The sequence below is a fragment of the Arvicanthis niloticus genome, chromosome 2 (genome assembly GCF_011762505.2).
Source record: "Arvicanthis niloticus isolate mArvNil1 chromosome 2, mArvNil1.pat.X, whole genome shotgun sequence".
Taxonomy (NCBI): domain Eukaryota; kingdom Metazoa; phylum Chordata; class Mammalia; order Rodentia; family Muridae; genus Arvicanthis; species Arvicanthis niloticus.
Genome location: NC_047659.1, coordinates 60970621 through 60993974, shown reverse-complemented (window position 1 = coordinate 60993974; position 23354 = coordinate 60970621). Strand labels below are relative to the sequence as shown.

The 23354-nt window shown below is 33.6% G+C and overlaps 1 protein-coding gene and 2 pseudogenes across 2 annotated transcripts; 1 reads left to right on the top strand and 2 right to left on the bottom strand.

The window, feature by feature from the left end:
- The first annotated feature begins 4679 nt into the window (after positions 1-4679).
- LOC117703859 (olfactory receptor 8K3-like) lies at positions 4680-5731 on the top strand. Its single transcript, XM_034495706.2, has one exon. It carries the CDS (start codon positions 4680-4682, stop codon positions 5619-5621), a length of 942 nt encoding a protein of 313 aa, XP_034351597.1. The 3' UTR covers positions 5622-5731.
- Positions 5732-8899: 3168 nt separating this feature from the next.
- On the bottom strand, positions 8900-10478 carry LOC117703155 (olfactory receptor 8K3-like; annotated as a pseudogene).
- A 2938-nt stretch (positions 10479-13416) lies between these two features.
- On the bottom strand, positions 13417-19165 carry LOC143441361 (olfactory receptor 8K3-like; annotated as a pseudogene). Its single transcript, XR_013108683.1, has 3 exons — positions 19137-19165; positions 16402-16469; positions 13417-15593 (listed from the first exon to the last, which is right to left on the bottom strand). The product of XR_013108683.1 is annotated as an olfactory receptor 8K3-like (transcript).
- Between the last annotated feature and the right edge of the window lie 4189 nt (positions 19166-23354).

Sequence of the window (23354 nt, the reverse complement as noted above, 5' to 3'; positions counted from 1 at the left end):
TTAGGGAAGAATAGAGAAAGCTGGAAGGGTCAAGGACACCACAAGAAGACCAACAGAGTCCACTAACCTGGGCCCATTGAGTTCATATAGACTGATGCACCAAAGAGAATGCATGGACTGGACCTAGGCCTACTACACATATATAGGATATGTACAGCTTGGTCTTTGCATGGGTCCCCTAACAATTGGAACAGGGACTTTCATTGACTTTGACTTTGTTGTCTGCTTTTGGATCCCTTTCCCCTAGCTGTACTGTTTGGTCTGGCCTCAAAAAAAGAAGATGCTTTTAGTCCTGAAAAAAAACTTGTTGTGCCAGGATGGGTCAGTACCCGGGTGTAGGGGTCTGAAAGAGGAGGGGAGAGGTGGGTAAGGGGTGAGAGGGTGGAACTAGAACTAGAAAGAGAGGAGAGAGGGGCTGGAATTGGGACATAAATTGAAAAATTAACTTAATTAATGAAAAAACTGTGCTGTATATGTAGGGCAGTACAGCATTGTTGAGCATAAGTGGGAGAGGATGTCCTTGGTCCAGTAAGGCTGAATTCCCCAATGTGGGGCATTTCGTGGTGGGGAGGAGGGAAGATGGAATAGGGGGTTCCTGATTTGGGGAAATGGGAAAAGGGGATCACATCTGAAATGTAAATAAATATCCAATAAAAAAAACAAAACAAAAAAACTGTGCTCTGGATACTGATGTGACCCTTGGGTCCAGAATACCTTAATGTAGTCCAAGTTATCTGGAATAAATATTTTCAATTGGCTTAAATTGTTAGAACATTCAGTGAAAATATAATGTTTAGAACCCATATAAATAACCAGACTTTGCCATTCCTTGCACCAGAGACTAAGCCAGGGCCTTGGGCACTCTTTCATAAAGATCATCTGTCTACCAACCAAATACTTAATACAAGATTCAAATAAACAACATGAAGTTAACTACTAAAACTTAATTAAAAAAACCTTCACTAATTAGTTTGAACTCTATTTTTTTTCTCAAATACCTTGTCTGAGAAGGAATTCAACATCACAAATCCTCTTGGCAATGAGAGCTAAAGAGTTTTAAATAATGTTAAAAAAAATTTCGATTTTGTTTATTTGTTTATCAGTGAACTGTGTAGCAGGAGAGGTGTCATTCCAGTAATATCATAGTTTATTTATGTTCTTTTCCCATCATTTAGCACATTTTCATTTAGCTAATTCCTAAACAGACAACAAATGAGGCAAAATCCCTCTGGGACATTTCCTATGGGTTTTTATCACTGATGATTAAGTATACATAAATGAAGTGAATTGGGAGTATTCCTGATTTATTCAAACCTGCATGTGCTGTTTTATAGGTAAGAGTAAACTGCAGAATGTCTGAAGGATTGGGGAGAAGAACACTAGAATCTAAAACTTAATGTTCTATATGTGTTAGATATTTTATGTAATAAATATGTTGGTTCTTTACTCTAGTTTGCAAGTCACACCTATTTATCAAATTCTGATTTACTTAGAGTAATGCTTCACAATTAAGATCAACACTTTTTCAAAGACAAAGAAAAATTCTATTAACATAAATTACTCTATTCAGATTATAGCAGTTCTCTTTAGAAACTGAAACTTTCCTCATTAATGAATACATTTCAAAGTAAGGATATTCATGAATGCATATAATAAAACATAAAACTAGTTTATATTTGATATGTTAAACTAGATAGTTTACTGTATTTTGATTCAAAAAACAGAGTTAATAAGCCTTTAAAATTTGCCTGCAACAGGGTATGGATACACCCTCAGGTGTATGGACACACCTTCAATAACAATGACTCTTACTCAGCTAAAACAAAATAACATCAATAGCTGCTTAGCTAGAATTGGAACTTTTTCACCACCTTCACAATCATCCTTTTTTTTTTTTTCTGGCCTGGCTTGATCTGCTATAGTTCTTTTGCATGCAGTCACAATCACTTTTGTTTCATGAGCAGAATAGCTCTGTGGTTAGTGGAAATGTAATTTGTCTATAATCAACCAATGCCACTGATACTTACAATCTCCTAAGACAAATAACTTCTGGGATATTGCCTTAGCCTTGCAAGCAAGGATATTTGATGTAACCTTCACAAATAGTGCTGAATATTTGGAGGATTTTTATTCTATGCACACTGATCATTTGTGTGTCTCTGTTCATTACAATTTACTGTAAAAATGTACTCCTTTGATGAGAGTTGAGAGATCCACCTATCTTTGTGTAAGCCTTCAATAGTCATTTCAAAAAATTTCAATTTAGAGTCATCATCATAAATTCTCCTCAAGGGCCTGCAACCTTGCTGGCCTCAGGTTTTTAGACTCCTAAAATGTTAGCAAGTATTATTTGTTTCTTGTAAGAGTTAGTTCGCTTCTTGAACCCTGTGGGTTCAAGAGAAGTAATCAGGTTTTCAAGATTGACAACAAGCAACCTTTTTGTAGCTGAGACATCCTGGAAAATTTCTTCATACTTTCCTGAGAGAAATAGAGTTTGCATCTCACAACAGGTTTGGAAAAAATTACTAGAGGGTAAGAAGAATTTTAACAATAGATTTAGAATAATTACATTTTAAAATGTATTTTGTCCTAGATATCACTAAATTACCTAGGAAAATAGTTTATAAAATAAAATTTAGGTGCATGTCTTTGTTACTGGAAAACTAATATTCTTTTTACCTTATTTTAACATTTATCATTGTAAAACAAGCCAATAGAAAAGGAGAGAAAGGGTAGCTTTCAGAATTTATACCAGTATTTATCTATTTTAATGATCTGATTTTTCATATTTAATATAAGAAGAGTATATTTTTATGAAATGATCACTAGTTACACAGAGAAGACATTCGACAACATAGCAGAAGCCACACTATATTGTTTTATGCCAGCAAAAGTAGGAGTAAAAAGAAATCACCTTTAAACAGAATGTTGAAACTGATTTCATTGTACTGAATTCAGAGACTGATATGGCCACCTTTCTTGCCTCCTGTGTATGACTGATTTCTTTTTTCCTATTAAGAAAACATTGAGACATGCATTTTCAATTTTTATACCTTTCACTTTCTTGTAATTTTTACTGTGATGTGTAGGAGTTGCTTAGGTGTGCACCTCCTGAGATTAGAGTTATTTGCACTGTGTCCTGTATCATATTGGGAAGATGACCTTATACTAACAGGAGTATTTTCTATTATACCAATGAATCATTTCAAATACCATCTACATTTTCCTTTTTCACTATGGTGTTTGTGTACCACATTCAATCAAACAATAGAAAGCAGTCACATTTACTGTTGACATTTTAAAAATATATATTCTCTTATAAAATGTTTATCAAAGAAGAATTTGGACAAGTCATCATGTAACCAATTTAAATATGTTTCCTTTAATTTTTAAAAATTTTCTTCATATGTTGCTAGATCAATTCTGAGCTATAAGATGAATATTTGTTATATAAATATATGTAGAAATTATACTAAAATTTATCTGTCAGTGAAAGGTTAAATTATATGATGAAGAAAACTTGTATTCAATTTTATTATGCTAAAAATAGATACAGAGTTATAATCCTAAATAACAGAAATGTTAAATTTTATCATTGGGTGGTAAAGGTTGATGCTAGGATAGCCTGTGAGTCTCATGTGTTTCCTGGATGGTTTCTCATTTACTCATCTTTTTAGATCCATAGTAGGGGCTTTTTACATGCATACATGAGGACAAATTTTTCAGGTAAGTTACTGTAACCAATGACTTTTTGAACCAGTGATCAACCTATTTGTGGACTGTGGTCACAGAGCACAGAATTTCCTATTTAGTCTCTGTTCATCTTTTTAGTAAACAGCACAAAGTCCTCTTAGTTCTGTTTATGCTGAGAAGGTATTTTATTCATGATGAATTATTTTTTAAATGCATGTTTCTGTACACTAGGTCAAGGTGCAAGATGATTGCATAGATATGCTGTATGGTTTATTTTTTCTTCAAATAAGGACAACTCCAACTGTGATATGCTACAATTTTTTCATTAATTCACCTAAAATACATTGACTGTGAGTTATGATGATGCTGTCTGTTTTATCTATAGGCGTTAGGATTTTGCACACCTATATATGTAACTAGAGTGTCTAAATCATTGAAAAACTCTTAGTAGATATGTGTATTGCAGTTGGCATGAATGTTATATAGCATAACAAAATATAATTATAATGTTAAAATATACTTTTATTTATATCAGAAATAAAATTTAAAAGATAATATTTTTTAATCCAAGTCTATGAAGTTTCAACCTTCTACAGTTTTTGAAGATTTATTTTTTCTTCACATCTAATACATTTACCTTACTGCATGAGCCTGTCAATCGAGGTTTTTCTGCTTCATAATTTTAAGATTTTGAGCTATACATGTTGAAGCCTTTTTATAAAGGGCATAATTCCCTGCCTTAGTTTTACACTAAACATGAGATAAAAATGACAGTTTATGTTTTACCTGGAAAAGAAAATTATTACAGGCAATAAAGTAATGCAATTATGTATGTATGCCATTTTTATACAGATGGATTAATATTCAACTATTTTATAAGAAATATATGATTTATATTAGTTTGGAAAATAAAATCATTCTATATATTTGAAAACTGCTGATGATGCTGGTACTCCTACTCAGAACAGGCTTTCTGATCATCTCTAATGGAGAAATACAATCTCACAATGGTGACTGAATTCATCCTGGTGGGCATCACTTACCACCCTGATCTTCAGGTCCCATTGTTTGGACTGTTTCTCATCATTTACCTGACCTCATTGGTTGGCAACCTGGGCATTATCATCCTTGCCATGATGGATTCTAGGCTGCAAACACCCATGTATTTCTTTCTCAGACACCTGGCTACAACAGATATTGGTTATTCAACAGCTGTGGGACCAAAAATGTTAAGCAGTTTTCTCTTAGATCAAAATACAATATCATTTCATGATTGTGCTATCCAGTCATCTTTCTTTAGTATGTTCATTGTTTGTGAATTTTTTATTCTCTCTGCAATGTCTTATGACCGTTATGTGGCCATCTGTAAGCCACTCCTCTACACTGTTATTATGTCACAAAAAGTATGTTGGATACTAGTCACCATTCCCTATCTCTATAGTATAATTGTCTCACTTCTAGTTAACGTAAATATTTTCACTTTATCCTTCTGTGGCTACAATGTCATCAGTCATTTCTACTGTGATGCTCTCCCTTTGTTATCTTTGGTCTGCTCTAATACACATGAAATTGAGGTGATAATTTTAATCTTCTCAGCTTTTAATTTGCTTTCATCTCTTCTCATAGTAATTGGGTCCTATCTACTTATCCTTAAAACAATTGTAAGGATTAACTCTGCTGAGGGCAAATGGAAAGCTTTCTCTACTTGTGGGTCACATCTAACTGTAGTCATCGTCTTTTATGGGACTTTGATATTTATGTATTTACAACCTAAGTCCACTCACTCCATTGATACTGGTAAAGTGACTTCTATCTTTTACACCCAGGTTATTCCTATGTTGAATCCCTTAATATACAGCTTGAGGAACAAAGATGTAAAAGATGCCCTTACAAAAACAATGGAAAAGCTGCACAACTTTGTCTTATAGAATTTTTATATTGTTAAAAGTTATTCAAATTAGCAATAAGTATAATTGTGATGATAATAAGTATAATAAGTGAAATAAGTATCCATGAAAGGAAAGTAGAAGATACATCCTTGAGTGAAAAGACAAAAGAAGAGTACCTGAGTTAAATTCTGTGTGTGAGAATAAGAGTTGTTAGAAAGATTTAAATGAATATTGTATTTTCAATATTATAATAAATGATTCAATATTAACATGTGTTCCTGTTTTATTTTCTATAAATTCACTCTTTATATTTTAATATTTTTACATATTTATTAGTCAACTTAAAAGCGAACTTGACTATTATAACAAGAGGTGAAATGTATTGCTTAGATATTAAGGCCTTGTTCATATTAAGGTACTTATCTACCCCTATTCTACTCAGACACTGTAAATATACCATCAACATCACATAAACACTATCAACTATATTGGTACTAAATTAAACAAAAATATGTCCTTATGGCAAAGAAATTCTTCATCTCTGTAAAATGTGACTAGCAAATAATGCTATTCATTACCTATGTAACTAATCAAACCTTGATATCCTTGGGGTAAAGATTGAACCAGGTCTTTGGGCATGCATAGCAGATAATTGAGCCCTTCTTGAACCACATCTCTAGCTTGAAAATTATACAGCTAATACATTTGCATATTAACACACTCTATTACTGCTAATATTAATATTTTAAAAACAAATTAATATTTAAAAATTTGCCAATAGTTTGAATATTCTTTTAGCTCTAAGGACAAAAATGGCAATTATTTGAAACACTATTTGGCAGGAAAAGTGATCATGAATATGTTGATCTAAATATTTTAATTTTAATTTTTTTATTGGATATTTTATTTACACTTCAGATGCCATCACCTTTCTCCATTCTCCTTCCCCATTCCCCCCCTAGAAAACCCCTATCCCATGCCCCCTTTTCCTTTTTGCATTTATACACTTTTTAAAAATGTTAATCAAAGGCTTTATAAGTTTGGTAATGCTCAATCAGAAGTGTAACCCAATACCCAACCTAGATATATCAACTATCTTTGACTGGTGGAGACACATGAACATCTGCCTCCCTGTCTCCCCCCTTTCTCGCTCTTTCTCTCTCTCATCACCTAGCTTCTCCTCTCCTTTTTCTCCTCCTCTCCTTCTCTTCAACTCAGTACTCCTCCCACCTTAGCTCCACCTACATATCACCCTTCCTGTTAAAATAAAACTTTTCTCTCAAAATACAATTAGAGCATAATTATACCAATTTGTACCAGTGAGGTACAAGATGGTCCTAATACCCAGTCCATCATTTTGTTGACTAACCAGAACCTCTGTCATCTCTCCTAACTAAAACGCTTAGTTCTGAAACTGGCTTTTTCCTTGCCTTTAGAATGAATGTCATCTGAAAACCATCCTCTCAAATCTTTTCTCTCAAAGTAAATAGCCAGGATTGGCTATAAGACTATAAGTTTTCAACCCCATCAGAAATCCAGAATGACTGAGTTAACTGAAATTATGGGAAGCAGAAAGCATAGGTTCTAAACTTAGCCAATATATGGGTACCACTGAACACCTGGACAGTCCCTACTACGAAACGTTGGAGCATCTGATCTTTATCCTTCTGGCCCAAGGATCATCTGACAGATTTAGTGCTGCAGAATTATTAAGGGTCGATTACTCTGTCTAGGCAGATATAATCAGTCGACTATTCTGCAAGTGTGTCCTTTTCTGGACAATAATTTGTTTGTAGATGGAAAGAGGCAATTCTTGCCTAGTGGCCTTCTCACCACAACTGGAGTAATCCCAAAGATGCTCAATTTCTTCTTAGAATCCAATACAGGAAGCTGTCAGGAGCAAACAGGTCTCTAATCAAAATGAACATTAATACAGAAATGTTTGTAATGTCAATTCTGTGGACTTCTGACATTTTGAAAACCAACTATTCATGTAAGGTAATCTGGACTGTTGTCTGTTAACTCCTCTCAGTTATTTCTAAATAAAATATAGAAAACATCCTAACAATAAACTCAAAGCCATGAATTTGCTATAGTCCCTTAATTCACAGGTTAACCATCTCAAATCAGTTAAAAAAGTTAAAGAAGGACTGAGTCTAAGCCTTGTATTCCTAAATGTGTTATACAGGAACAATGCCTATGTTTTATTTTATTTTAACAGGAAGGGTGATAGGTAGGAGAAGCTAAGGTGGGAGGAGTCCTGAGAGGAAGAGAAAGAGTAAGGAGAGGATGAGAAAAAGGAGAGGAGAAGCTAGGTGATGAGAGAGAGAAAGAGAGGGGGGGGGCTAGGAGGCAGATGTTCATGTGTCTCCACCAGTCAAAGATAGTTGATATATCTAGGTTGGGTATTGGGTTACACTTCTGATTGAGCATTACCAAACTTATAAAGCCTTTGATTAAAATTTTAAAAAATGTATGAAAGCAAAAAGGAAAAGGGGGTATGGGTTAGGGGTTTTCTATGGAGAGGAATTGGAGAAAGGGGATGGCATCTGAAATAAAATATCCAATAAAAAAATAAAAAAAGAAAAACAAAACAAAACAAAAAAATTACTGTCCAAATAATGAGCAAGTTTTTAAATTAAAAATTTCACTGTTTTAATAGTTATTTATATGCTATTTATTTCAATCTTATATCACATATTTATGGATCCAGTGCTGTTGTTCATTGTCCAAGAATATGCAAGGCCCTAGCTCAATTTCTCATGCCAGGAATGACAAAGTTTATTATTCATATCCAATTTAAATATCAAATTTTCATAGGTCTTATTATCAGTTTTATTATCTGATAATAATTTTCTTTGACACAGACATTTTAAAGTTATATTTGGTTTTATCTACCTAATTAGATTGGCTTTGATATCAAAAACCACATAATTTTTAACCAATAGCAAAAGTTATTTTTTATTATGTTTTATCTATTATCTATTCAGCTATAAGATTGGCTTGATAGCAAACCCACAAAATAATAGTCAAGCAATATCAAAACTCATTCCTTTATTAATGTTTCTAGGCGTTTTTTTTTTCAAATCATCTATTTATCCAACACTCAACTCAATAAACACATTGTTACCTTATTAGTTCTACATATTTTAAAAGAATTTTTGTTATACTTCATTTTTAATTTTTTTGTGACATGATCTAATCTTTAGAGAATAATTCTTTTCTATTTTCTTTACTGAAATTATAAAGCATACGTATTTATTGTGAAGTAAGACAACATTTAACAAACTGTGACTTCCATGAGAAGTTATTGCTCATCATTTTTCCTCTCTTTCTACATCTTTTTTTCTTAAGCTGTAGATCAAAAATTCAACATAGAAATGATTAAGGTATAAAGATGGAAGTCACTTTGTCAGTGTCAAAGGAGTGACTTCTCTTAGGTTGCACAAATGTAAATACCAAAGTCCCAAAAAAGACAGTGACTACTCTCAGGTGGGACCCACATGTGAAGAAAGCCTTTTGCCTGCCCTTAGTAGAGTTCATTCTTAGAATGGCTTTAAGAGTGAGCAGATAGGAGCATGGATGACCAGAAGAGAGAAAAATCAAGTTAATAGAAGATAGAATTGAAATTCTCAGTTTGATTTTATTTGTATTTGTGCAGAGCAGAGACATCAAGAGAAGATCATAACAGTTGAAATGAGGGATGTCATTATAGCCACAGAAAAATGAAGAGAAAATATTTATGGTGACTATGAGAGAAATAAATACACTATAAAGGTATAAGATTGCCACCAGTATCCAACATATAATTTGTAACATGATGACATTGTAGAGCAGATGGTTACAGATAGCTACATAGCGGTCATAAGACATCACAGATAGAATAAACAGTTTACAAGCAATGAACAGAAGAAATGTGGGGAGCTGACAGAAGGCAGCTATCATCCTTGCAGCCATCTTGAGCCACATACCCTGACAAGAGAATTGTTTAAAACAGCCTACAACAACTGAGCACACTCTCATTACATCTTGTTTTAGATACCCAGGATCTTCCCTTGGGTGTGTGAGACTTAAAGGTGTGAGACTTAAAGGTGTGATTTAGAGACAAGACTTATGGGAGTGACTTAAAGGCATGACTTAGAAGTGAGACATATAAAAGGCGAGAGGCAGATGGAAGAAAATACTTGAGACTTGAGGCAGGGAACTTGTAACTTGGTAATTTAACTTGAGACTTGAGACTGGAAACTTGGAACTTGGAACTGGGAAAGAGACTAGCAACTTAGAACTGGAATTAGGACTTGAGACTTGGTACTAGGAACTAGGGACTTAGAACTAGGGACTTGGAGAGAAGAAGAGAGACTGCAGAATAAATGGGATTGAATCACACTCTGTCTGGTGTACATTCTTTGGGTCTGTCCTCACTTTCTTTCTTGCTGGACCCCGACCCACGGACTGGAGCAGTTTGGGACAGTGCGGGCTCTAACAAATTAGCCCCCAAGGCATTTGACAGTGCAGGTTCCAACATTGATAAAGCGATCCTTGATATTTTGGCCCCAAGAATGGGGCAGAGCAGTCTGCAACAAAGGAAGAAGACTAATTGTGTAGCACAAAGATGAAAGGATATTTTATTTTTACTGACAACAAAATTTGTTAACATTTAAGTCCAGTAGCAGTTGAATAACCAAGATCTGTGATAGCTAGGTGTCTGAGAAAGAAGTACATGGGTGTTTGCAGCCTGGATTGCACTATGGTAAGGATGACTACGCCCAAGTTGCTAATCAGTGAGCTCAGAGAGATGATGAGAAACAGTCTAAATGATGGGGCCTGCAGCTCAGGACGGTCAGAAATACCCCTCAGGAAAAACTCAGTCACTACTGTGAAGATTTGGCTCTCCATCTGGGTTTATTATAAAACCTATTGTGAATAGAGATTGGAACACAGTCAAGAAATTTCAAATGTTATCACATTTTGTATTTTTTTGTTAAAAGATTAAATATAAACATGTAAAATTAGTTTTTAAAATAAATGTACTAACAAAGGTTTATATACACTTCTATGCACATCCACACACACACACATCCACACACACACACAAACACACATATATGCAAACATATGTGGCTTTCAGTAAACCAAGACACAGATATGAATTTTTGGTTCTCAACCAATGAGAGTTTTTACAGATAATAACATAATTCTTTGCCATCAATATTTGGTTTCTCCAAATATAATGTGACCTGCTCCTCTAATCTAATGTTTTAGTGTGTGTGTGTGTGTGTGTATATATGTATATGTATATATATATATATATATATATATATATATATATATGTGTGTGTGTGTGTGTGTGTGTGTGTGTGTGTAAATATATGATATGTTTTATTATATATTATATATGTAATATATTTATATATAAAGCCTTCAAACTATAGATAGTTGAATTTATATACACTTAGATAAAATTAATTTTTCCTTTGCATTTATTTTTGAAATAATAAATACATGACATTTAACAATTTTATATTTGTCTGTTTTAGTAAAAGGATGTTTTTATATCCTTTTACTAAAAGGATCCTGCTGTGTTCTGTCCCCTTTAAGTGTATCAGAATGGGTTTAATATCACAGAGATCCTCCTACCTCTGCATCATGGGTACTAGGGCTAAATTCATGACCCACCATTCCCAATTGTTCTATCATTTTAAAGAAAACAGAAATACATGTTTCCTCTATCTGCAACTTTTGTCTATTACTATAAAGTGAATTCTTTCCACAGTAAATTTTTTTTGTTTTTTTTTATTTTTGAAATTAATTTTTTATTAGATATTTTATTTGCATTTCAGATGTTATCCCCTTACCCGATTTCATCCTCACCCAGAAACAGCCTATCTCATCTCTCCCTTTTCCTGCTTCTATGAGGATTAGCCCCCACCCACCCACCTACTCCCACCTCCCTGTCCTTGAATCCCTCCGCATTGGAGAGTTCAGACTTCAAGAGACCAGGGATCTCCTCTTTCACCTAGGCCTGACAAGACCATTCTTCCCTAGATATACAGCTGGAGCCATGGGTTCCTCCCTATGTGATCCCAGGCTGGTGGTTTAGATCCTGGGAGCTCTGGTTGATTTGGTATTGTTGCTTTTCCTATGGGGCCACAAACACTTTCAGTTCCTTCAGTATACTTTCTAACTCCTCCATTGGGGACCCTGTGATCAGTTCAATGGTTAGCTGTGAGCATCTAAATCTGTATATGTCAGGCTCTAGCAGACCTCTAAAGTGACAGCTATATCACATTCCTATCAGCATGCAGTTCCTGGCATCCACATCAGCATCTACCTTTGGTGACTGTACATGGGATGGATGGTGGAGCAGTCTCTCCTCCTTCAGTTTCTGTCACACACTTTGTCTCCATATTTGTTCCCATGAGAATTTTGTTACTCCTTCTAAGAAATACCTAAACACCCATACTTTGGTCTTCCTTCTTCATGAGATTCATATGGTCTGTGAGTTGTATCGTGGGCTAATATCCACTTATCAGTGAGTTCTTGTGAAGTCATGTGTGTTCTTTTGTGATTGGGTTACCTCACTCAGGATGATATTTTCTAGTTCAATCCATTTGCCTAAGAATTTAATGAATTCATTGCTTTTAATAGCTGAGTAATACTCCATGGTGTAAATGTCCCACTTTTTTTTTTTTTTTTGTATTCATTCCTTTGTTGAAGGATATCTGGTTTCTTCCCAGCTTCTGGCTATTATAAATAAGGCTGGTATGAACAGAGTGGAGCATATGTCATTGTTATATGTTGGAGCATCTTCTGGGTATATGCCCAGGAGTTGTGTAGCTGGGTCCTCAGGTAATGCTATGTTCAATTTTCTGAGGAACCGCCAGAATAATTTCCAGAGTGGTTGTATCAGCTTGCAACCCCACCAATAATGGAGGAGTGTTCCTCTTTCTCCACCTCCTCACCTGCATCTGCTATCACCTGAGTTTTTAATCTTAGCCATTCTGACTGTTGTGAGGTGGAATCTCAGGGTTGTTTTGATTTGTGTTTCCCAAATGACTAAGGATGTTGACAATTGTTCCTGTCTGAAGGAACTGCAGAGACAAAAATTTAGAAGAGAAAGAGAAAAAGGAGGTCCAATGACAGACCCAAATTTGGATCCAGCTCAAGGTGAAGCCTGTGGTTCTGACACTGTTACTGATGCTGTCCTGTGCTTGCAGACAAGAGCCTAGCCTGCCTGCCCTGTGGGAGGCCCAATAAGCAGCTATATATCTGATGCTGATACTCGCACCAAACCAATGAACAGAAGTCAAAGACCCCTGTGGTTGAATTGTGGAAAAGCTGGAGGAAGCTGAGGAGCCATTGGAAGACCAGCTGTCTCAACTGATCTGAACCCCTGAGATCTTTTAGACACTGAGCCACCAACCAGGTGGAATACACCAGCTGATATGGGATCCCTGGCACATATACAGCAGAGGATTGCTTGGTTTGGCATCAGTGAGAGAACCCTAACCCTCAAGAGACTTGAGGCCCCAAGGAATGCAGAGGTCTGGTGGGGTAGGGTTGGGGAGTGAATATATTCACTTGGAAATGGGGACAGGGGTTGAGGAGGTATGGGATCAGGAGAGTTGGAAGGCAGACCTGGAGCGGGATGAAGTCTAGTTCTAAGGAAAAAGATTATAGAATAAAATTAAATAAATTCAAATAAACTAAAATAATAAATTGGACATTTCCAGGGTATAAACCTTATATATACTTAGTGCTTAACTATACAAATTTTATTCTAATGAATTCAATTATAAAATCATCTTTTAATGTCTTCTTTAGTAGATTCCTGTTATTCTTCATATAGTTTTATTATTCAATAGAATATTTAATTAGCAATTGACTGGCAGAACAGATATATTTAGTATAATATGCACATAAAATGTAATCAAAATTAAAGAGGAAACACTTTTGTAAATCTTGAGGGATTAAGAAGGATACATAATGGTATTATCACAATATATGATATGAATATGTATTTCTGTACATATATTGCTGCACTTTGAGAAGAAATAAAGTCGACTTTTGTTTGTGACATTATGCTTGCTTACAAAATTGATATAACCAAAGAATGTACTGAAACCAGTACTGTGCTCACTGTTTCATGTGTCAAAATAGAAGGATATCCGTTCACCAGATTTCACAAGAAATCTACTTACTACATTCAGGCTTTATATGCAAGAATAAAAAACAACATGGCAGTTCAACCATTTTTATTTTTTTTTAATCTAGAGAATGCCATGATGTACAAAGAAGAACAGGAAATAAAATATACAGATATGATCAAAAAATAAATAAATGAAATATTTAATAAAATTTTTGTAGCCAAGCTTAATCATCTATCTGAAGTGGTGTATTCACTCAAAGGTGCATATACACTATATTGGAAAAATAATAGACTCTATGAAGAAATTACAAGTTGTTTGAGTAACAAAGTACTCCAATTTAACCAGCATCAGGGAGATCATGGATGTAGGTAAGGCTGATGAGATAGGTAAGGTTCATGTGATGCAACACTTAAGCAAGGTCTATGGTGATTTACCAGCAAAGCAGAGAACTCAGTTTCTCTCACTGTGATCAACTGAGATTTCACACAACTCATAGAAATCAATGAATTTTAAAAAGTAATGAAGATGTTGACATAAAATTTGCAACACATTAGAAAACATAATGAGCCAGGTATACAAAACCATTTAAGATCTGCTTTACAGCTGGTGTTCTATCTAAAGGGTACAAAACTATATCAGTGAATCTTGTGATCCTTACACTTTATAAGTATTTTGTGTGACCATATATTTCCCATTACAATCTGACCCTACTCAATAAAAGGGGTAAGATTTATTGTTTGCCTCATAAATTTTTATAGAGCATTTAGATATTAACTACAAGGAAGAATGATAACTTCAATTCTGTTGATCCTTTGTACTTGCTAAACATTTTTATGAATAATAAAGAGTGAAGGAATTGAACCCTGTGTAGGTTTCAAAAGCAAACACTGTGTAGTTTTTTCCCCGTCCTATGAAGAGCATCTTTTACATCTTTATTCCTCAAGCTGTAGATCAAAGGATTCAACATGGGAATAATCATGGTGTAAAAGACTGAAGCTAATTTTTCAGTGTCAAAGGAATGACTGGATTTGGGCTGCATATACATAAATATCAAAGTCCCATAGAAGACAGTGACCACTGTCAGGTGGGACGCACAGGTGGAGAAAGCCTTGCGCCTGCCCTCAGCAGACTTCATCCTGAGAATGGCTATGAGGATGAGCAGGTAGGACACAAGAACAAGTAGAAGAGAGGAAATCAAATTAAAAGCAGCTAAGAACAACATAATTACTTCAATTTCTTGTGTACTTGAGCAGACCAAAGATAACAAAGGAAGACTGTCGCAGTAGAAATGACTGATGACATTGGAGCCACAGAAAGACAAAGTAAAATCTTAATTGTGATTAGAAGAGCCACGATTGTACAGTAAAGATAAGGGATTATTACCAGCCCCCAGCATAGTCTTTTTGACATGATGACCATATAAAACAGAGGCTTACAGATGGCCACATATCGGTCATAGGACATTGCAGACAGAATAAAAAGTTCACAGGCAATGAACAGAAGAAAAAACGCTAACTGTGTAGCACAAAGGTTAAAGGATATTCTATTTTGTTCAGTGATAAAATTTGTTAACATTTTGGGTCCCACTGCTGTTGAATAACCAAGGTCTGCAGTAGCTAGCTGTCTGAGAAAGAAATACATGGGTGTTTGCAGCTTGGAGTCCACCATGGTGAGGACAATCATGCTGAAGTTTCCCAACAGTGATATCAGATAGATGAGAAGGAACAAACCAAACAATGAGGGCTGCAGCTCAGGTTGGTCAGTGAGGCCCATCAGGATGAATTCAGTAACCACTGTGTGGTTGTGATTCTCCATCCTAGTTTATGAGTAAGCCTGTTCTGATTAGGCAAATCAGCATCACCTATAGAGTTAAATTATTGTTAATTGAAGAAAAATTTTAAAGTATGATAGATAACATATATTTAATTCTTTCAATATATAATATTTAAAATTATATATTTAATATATATATGTTACTCACTTGCTTCTAATATTTAGTGTGATATTTAACTTATTTCATGATTCACAATCTCAGATAGATGAAAGGTAATTAGATGGTAGGTAATAACATAGCTTAAAATAGAGATTATGGATATTTAATTTATTGGCATGTATATTAAAATAAATTTTAATAGTTTCAAAACGTCTTTGCCACTGTTTATTATACATTTTTGGAGTTTTCATTAATCATTTCTGTAATTCAGATTCATACTGACATGTAAATTATTTAATTTAGTTATATATACAAATTCATATTCTTCCTGTGAACAGCTAAGAACATTTAATAATGCATCAGTTCTTTAGAACTGAATCATGAACTGCTTGTGCTTTCATATGGAGCATAGGAAAGTGTTAAGCTGTAAAATATGTTGAGAAGACATGTATGTTCAATATTCCAAAAAATCAAATATTGGAGTTATATCAAGTAATTTGGAAAGAATATATTCACATATATCTCTGATGCATTTAAATATACTATATACAAAGGTAAATTTTGGCACATACTTCATTGAAAACTTTTTATAGTGTGTCCCACACAGATGTGCCTGTACATGTTTTGGTGAAAGGAACCAGGATTTTATGCTCTATTGAATGTATGCTGCCCCAAATAGCCTTCAAAATTACATGTATAAGCTTTTTTTCCATTTTTAATCAGGGGTTACACTTACCATAAAGGGGTTGTGTCTACAATTGTTTATATACATCCCAATGGACAGTATGGAACTCTTTTACTGATCTGAAATAAGTAGATAGGTAATTAGGTCAAGCATCTTGTTCATTAGACTTATTTAAGTCATTCTCTCCCCTAGGTCATGAGTAACACTGCATTGTATGCTGTGTTTCAATTGATTCTTGATGATTTTGTAATCATTATGCATGGAGTAAACAACTACTACTGTACCTACACAGGTAGTGGATACAATGATACACCATGAGACTTTGATGTCTCTTAGTTGGTCAAACTTTTGTCCCAGTATGACTTGTAAAGATGTTGACAGCTATATTTGTTATGGATAGCCTGGACACAGGAGCCATGTGTGAGACAGACATAAATGAATGCTGTACCTACCCCTGACAATTTGGGGAGGATGTGCTGAGCTGTCCTCAGAGAACAATAGGGGTACATTGCAGGTCTGCCTTCCTCTTTCAATTACCTCGGAGCCTTAGTTTATGTTTGTATCTGTCAAACTGGGTTAAAAGACAGGAGTCTAGCATAACTGTCCTCTAAGTTTCTTTACCCAGCAGCTGACTAAAACAGGTGTAGAAACCCACAGTCAAGCATTAAACTGAGGTCTAAAAATCTTGTGGAATACTTGCTGAAGAGCTAAGGAACCTGGAGGGGATAGGGACCCCATAAGAAGACCAAAACAATCAAATAATCTGTGTGTTTCAGGGCTCCCAGAGACTGAATCACCAACCAAAGCATTCAAGTGCTGGACCTAGGCAACCCCACATATGTAGCAGATGTACATCTTGGTTTTCATGTGGGTCTCCCAAGAACTGGAGCATGGTCTTACCCTGACTCCATGCCTCACTGTAGATCCTGTTTCCCTAAATTAGCTGCCTTGTTTGACCTCAGTGAGAGAGTATGTGCCTAGTCCTGCTGTTATTTGAGGTGTCAGGGAGGGGAAGAAAATGACCTCACCATTTTCAAAGGTGAAGCGGAAGTGTGGTTGAGGAGGGACCAAGTGTGTGAAGAGAACTAGGAGGAGGGTGAACTATGATTAGGATGTAAATTAAATTAATTAATTAATAAATTGATAGTGTATGTAAAATAATTATATGGTCTTATAAATTTTTTCGAAGAATACTTTTCAAGATAAGGTAATTTTAATAAGTATATTTGCATATTGTAGTGAAGAACCTAGAAACATATAAAGAAGTCTGAGCAAATTAGAAAGAATTACTTATTATTGGTTTGATAGTAAACACTCAAAATTCTTCAGAAATAAGTGTGTTTTTATAATAAATTTTAACACTTAATATTCCACATATTTTATTATGGTAAATAACATTATAAATATAAAATGGAATAAATGTTTAAATAAATTTCATGAATAATTTGATGTGACTGAAAATCTTTTTATATTTTATGTACACATTTTTTCTGTCAGGTTTTTATTTTTTGCAAATCTAACATAAAAAATCATTAGAGTTAAGTTCTAAAATCACAGGATATTTGTGAAAAAATATCCAATATCTCATAAATGAGTAGATATAGATGAATAGATATTAGTTTTGTTTAATATTATGACCACCATCATTTACTGAATAAAAAGAATTACAAATATAACTCTTCATAGTATTCATATTGGATATAATTGTTTGTGTAATCTATAAATTAGCAGTATAGAGAAAATGCCTTACAGTTTTCTGTGAAAATAGTATATTTAATTTGTTCAACTCACTTATATGTCAATTGTTTTTTTGCCCCAAATAGGTTTCATATTTAAAAAAATACAATATTTGACAAGAAAACACAGCAAATGCCTTCTTTCCATGTTATTCGTTTATCTTCCCATGTTGAAATATTAAAAAAGAAACTGTACAACATAAATATCATATTTCTAAAAGGATAGATATAGCTATTTCTTGTTTACATATTAAGGAGGCCTTGAGGGAACCAAATAGTATTGTCAGAGTTACTCTGTTACTGAGTACAGGAAGATTGTTTTTAAACCTCTAAACAGATTGTAATTAAATATAGAACAAATTTGTCATAACGATAAAAATGGATAAAAATCTCTCATACTCAAATAATGGTAGGTACATCTTTAATGAATTCAAATTTTCATTTCCATATAAATTTAGAAATTAATTTTATCTATACATTTATCAAAAATGAATGTAATTGTTTTCAGAGGTCCTGAAGCAAAAATAACTGACAATTAGAAAGACACATAAAGGAGATATAAAATCCTCAAACTGCAATTGTCATTAAAAATCATGTCTGTACATACAAATTTAGGTCATGTTATAATTCATATTAAATTATGTATAAAGCTATAATTTAAAAAAAACAGCAAGCAAACATAAATTTTTGACAAACAATTCATTTAAAAATTTAATTATCATATATAAAAACCAATATTTCTTATTCTTTGTGAAAAATAAGAAAATATTAAATGAATCAGTTAGTCTATTATATATACCCACATTAAAAATTTTGTCAATATAATATTTTTGAGAATTTTCAAAAATGCTTATAAGAATGGACATTTTTTCATTACAAGTATTAAAAATAAGCATGAAGAAAAAGTGAGAGTCATGTAATTGGTGCATGAGCATCGTAGAGAATTCAGAAAGTGCAGGACCAGTATTGGAAATGGACTCAGAGATTGCAGAGAGAGAACAAAATGTGACAATATTTGAATTCATAGATGGGTATGTCATATTCTCTTACCTGCCTGAAAGCACTGTCTTGAATTCCCAATGTAGTTCTTAAAATGTGGTTTTCGAGGTCAAATTTATACATTTTGTGAAACTAGAGAAACTTTTCCCTATGGACCTTCTAAGTAAATCAGTAATCACATCTAAATAATTTGAGAGTCTAATGAGATATCTAGAGGTTATAAATTAATTGTCAGGGAACACTGCTCTTCAACTGTGACTTTGTTGTTTATTAATTTATTTTATAATCCAAAAATTCAAGTTAGTGAATCTTTCCATATGTATTACACATATTGATGCCAGGCTCTTAAAGAGATTAGTATTCTCACATTTACATTAATGTGTACTAGACATCATATGAAAATCCACTTAAGTGTCCTTTCAAGAATTAATAAATATATTATTGAATATCAAAAAATAAGTGTTAATGAATTTGAAATGTTTGATAACTTGAATAGACTAGCAGTAAAGATTATGAATGACGTAAGATAGATACAGCAGAGTAATATTGCATGAATCGCAATATAGTAAAGAAATAAATAATGAATATATTTTCCCAAAAGAAAACCAAAAAAAAAAAAAAAAAACAGAGAGAAAATATTTGCTTTGATCAACCAGAACATGTGATGGTATTAGCTTTCCAGTACTTCATTCTAAACACAATGCACTCACATCAAGCAGACTGCAAAAGTATAGTTCAATATATATGAGCTTTGAAAACATTTTCCTAATTAAAAGTGTCAAGAAAACAAGGTCAACTTTTGTAGGGAACCGATGAAGTTTGGCTTAGTCTAGCTGTCTTGAGAGAGAACTGACTCTTGGGGTACAAATGTGCCTTGCAGTTTCTCAAAGGCCAATGGACTTCTCAGGTTATGAAGCATTCAGGCAACTTTGTGTTTCTTTTCTTGTTTCCTTAATTTTCAATAAAAAAAAATGTTTGACAATACAATTAATCTTAGGCATTAACCTTGTGTACCTTGTATAACAAATATAAATATATTGATACTGGCAATTGCCATTATATTTATTTCTGAAAAAGGTATTGTGATTGCTTTCAATAAAATTATCACAGCTTCAGTCTTACTGTGGCCCATCCTACCCTTCCTGATTAATTCCTAGAGATCCTGTTAATTGACCTTGTCCCAGTACATAAGCAAAGATGTTTACAACCACTACCACTAATTCATCACAGAAAATATACCAAACAGAACAAAACAAGGTTGAAAAAACTGATTTCTAGTTACAAGAGGAAGTGATGGATTGGAGTTGAGTGATTTCCAAATAGCTTTGCAATTGAAGAGTTTGTTTTGTTTTAGCATTTTATCTTACTTTTCCTAGTTTGTTTGTCCTGATTTTTTGGTATCTTGTTTTGTTTTGTTTTAAGAGGAGAGAGAGAGAGAGAGAGAGAGAGAGAGAGAGAGAGAGAGAGAGAGAGAGAGAGAAGCTAAAGTTAGTTTCATTGGGAGGTAGGGAGAATCTAGGGTTCTGAAAGATGGGAAAAACATGAACAAAAATAATTTAAAAGAGGGAGTAATCCCAGAACTCCACCCATAAAAATCTCATGAGTTTTACTGACTAGTTGTGTTCTAAACAAAAATTCCAACAATGATCATGTCAAACTATGTAGAAAATGGTATCAGCTCTCAAAAATTTTATATATACATACATACACATATATAGTTTATATACATATATAATATACTATATATAAATATATAATATATGTTAAATGTATATATATTTATTAATAAATAGTGAAGGATTCCATGGATTTGAAGGATTTGAAGAAATAAATAAAGTATATATGAAAGAATTTGGAGAAAAGGAAAGAAAAATTATTGTAATCTAATTAAAATCTCAATAATTCATAAAGAGTTTGACGTTTGACAAGAAAGAGGTGGTATTTGCATAATATTATAAATGAAATAATGACCACTATATTATTTATGGCATATAAATTTGCCTCTGCAAATATCCTTCAGCTGTGTATTATTGTATAGTTTACTTGTGTAAAATTTTGAGATATCCCTATTTAATACTGAATGCTAAAATTTGTTAGTTTTTCATATAGATTTATACTTTCTATCAGATTTACCCTTTACTTAGAAGTCAGCACTAGGTTGTATCATTTAAAGAAAGGTATTATTAATGTAAAATTAATTTTTGTACTCCTCAATATGATCTAACAACTTGAATATATTTTATATAAAATTGTATTATTCAGTTTTATATCTCATAATACTAATCCACTTGTGGATATTTTTGATACTATACAATGTTCATTAATTTATGTAAATGTTATTTTCCTCTTTGCTACAAGTTTTAACATTTTTCATGTTTTATTTTTGTACTCATCCTAGTTGTCTGAAGCCACCTAGGAGACTATGGCAAGCAAATGAGTTGTTTGGAGATGGCCCACTGTTTTGTATGGCTGAAATCAGACTGGTGATTTCAGAGACTGGTGAGATCAGAGAATGCAGGGTTCATCCCAGGATTGCTTCTTGCTACAGATATGCCACTCCTGTCCTTATTATCTAGCTGAATAATGGCTGGGCATCAGCCATTGAGCAAATTTCCATCAGATCAACATGAAGATGAACTATCCTGAATTAATGCTGTTTAGATGAATTAATTACTTTATAGCATTCCTACTTGATGATTTTAGTTGTTTTGCCAGAAAGATGTGATAAAGTTAGAATCAAGGAGAGAATGTACGTGTTCCTCAAGGAATAGTAAGTAAACGCTTCATAATAAGGAGTACAATGAGCTTTCATAATTTGTACAACAAAAATAACAGGAACTAATAATCACCGGTCTTTACTATCTCTCAACATCAATGGATTCAATCCCCCAATAAAAAGGCACAGGCTAACAAACTGGATATGAAAACAGGATCTAGCATTTTGCTGCATAAAACAGACATACCTTAGTAACAAAGATAGATACTACCTCAGAGTAAAAGGCTGGAAAAAAAGTTTTCCAAGTGAATGACCCTAAGAAACGAGCTAGAGTTGTGATTCTAATATCCAATAAAATAGACTTTCAGTGAAAAAGTTATCAAATGAGATGGAGAAGGACACTTCATACTCATCAAAGGAAAAGTCCTTCAAGAGGAAGTCTCAATCCTGCACATCTATGCACCAAATATAGGGCACCCACATTCATAAAAAAACAGTTACTAAAGCTCAAAGCACACATTGAACCTCACACAATAAAAGTGGGAGACTTCAACTCCCCTCTCTAACCAATGGACAAGTCATTGAGAGAGAAACTATACAGAAACACAGGGAAACTAAGAGAAGTTATTAATTAAATGTATTTAACAGATATATATAAATCATTTCTCATTAAACAAGAAAATACACCTTCTTCTCAGCACTTCATGGTACCTTCTCCAAAACTGACCATATAATTGGATATAAAACAACTCTCAACAGATATATGAAGATTGGAATAATCTATTCTATCAGATCACCAAGGCTAGACTTCAATAACAACAAAAACAACAGAAAGCTCATATAACCATGGAAACTGATGAACTCCCAGTTCAATGATAAATTTTTCAGGAAAGAAATAAAGAAAGAAGCCAAAGACTTTATAGAATTCAATGAAAATGAGGACACATCATACAGCAACTAATGGAACACAGTGAAAGCAATGTTAAGAGGAGAGTTCATAGTACATCGTGCCTTTATAAAAAAATTTAAGAGATCTCAAACATGCAACTTAACAGCACACCTAGAAGCTCTAGAACAGAAAGAAGCAAGCATATACAAGAGGAGTAGAGGCAAGAAATAGTCAAACTCAGATGTGAAATTAACCAGTTAGAAAGAAAGAGAACTAAAAATAATTAACAAGAGTTGCTTCTTTGAGAAAATCAACAAGATAAATAAACCCTTAGCCAAACTAACTAAATTCCCAGGCAATATTCAAAGTAGCAAGATTAGATATGAAATGATAAACTAAGCAAGAGAACCTGAGGAAATTAAAGAAAAATCATCAGAACCTATTGCAAAAGCCCATACTCTACAAAACAGAAAAATATAGATGAAATGGATGGTTTTCTAGACAGATACAATGTACCAAATTTAAATCAAGATCAGGTAAACTATCTAAACAGTGCCATAATCCATAAGGAAATAAAAATTATCATTAAATACCCCCAAATTTTAAAGAAAGTCCAGGTCCAGAGGGTTTTGGTATAGAATTCTACTAGCTCTTCAAAGAGCTC

Bases quoted from the DNA above. Each gene is read 5' to 3' on its own strand.
- LOC117703859 (XM_034495706.2), top strand. From the start codon at position 4,680: ATGGAGAAATACAATCTCACAATGGTGACTGAATTCATCCTGGTGGGC.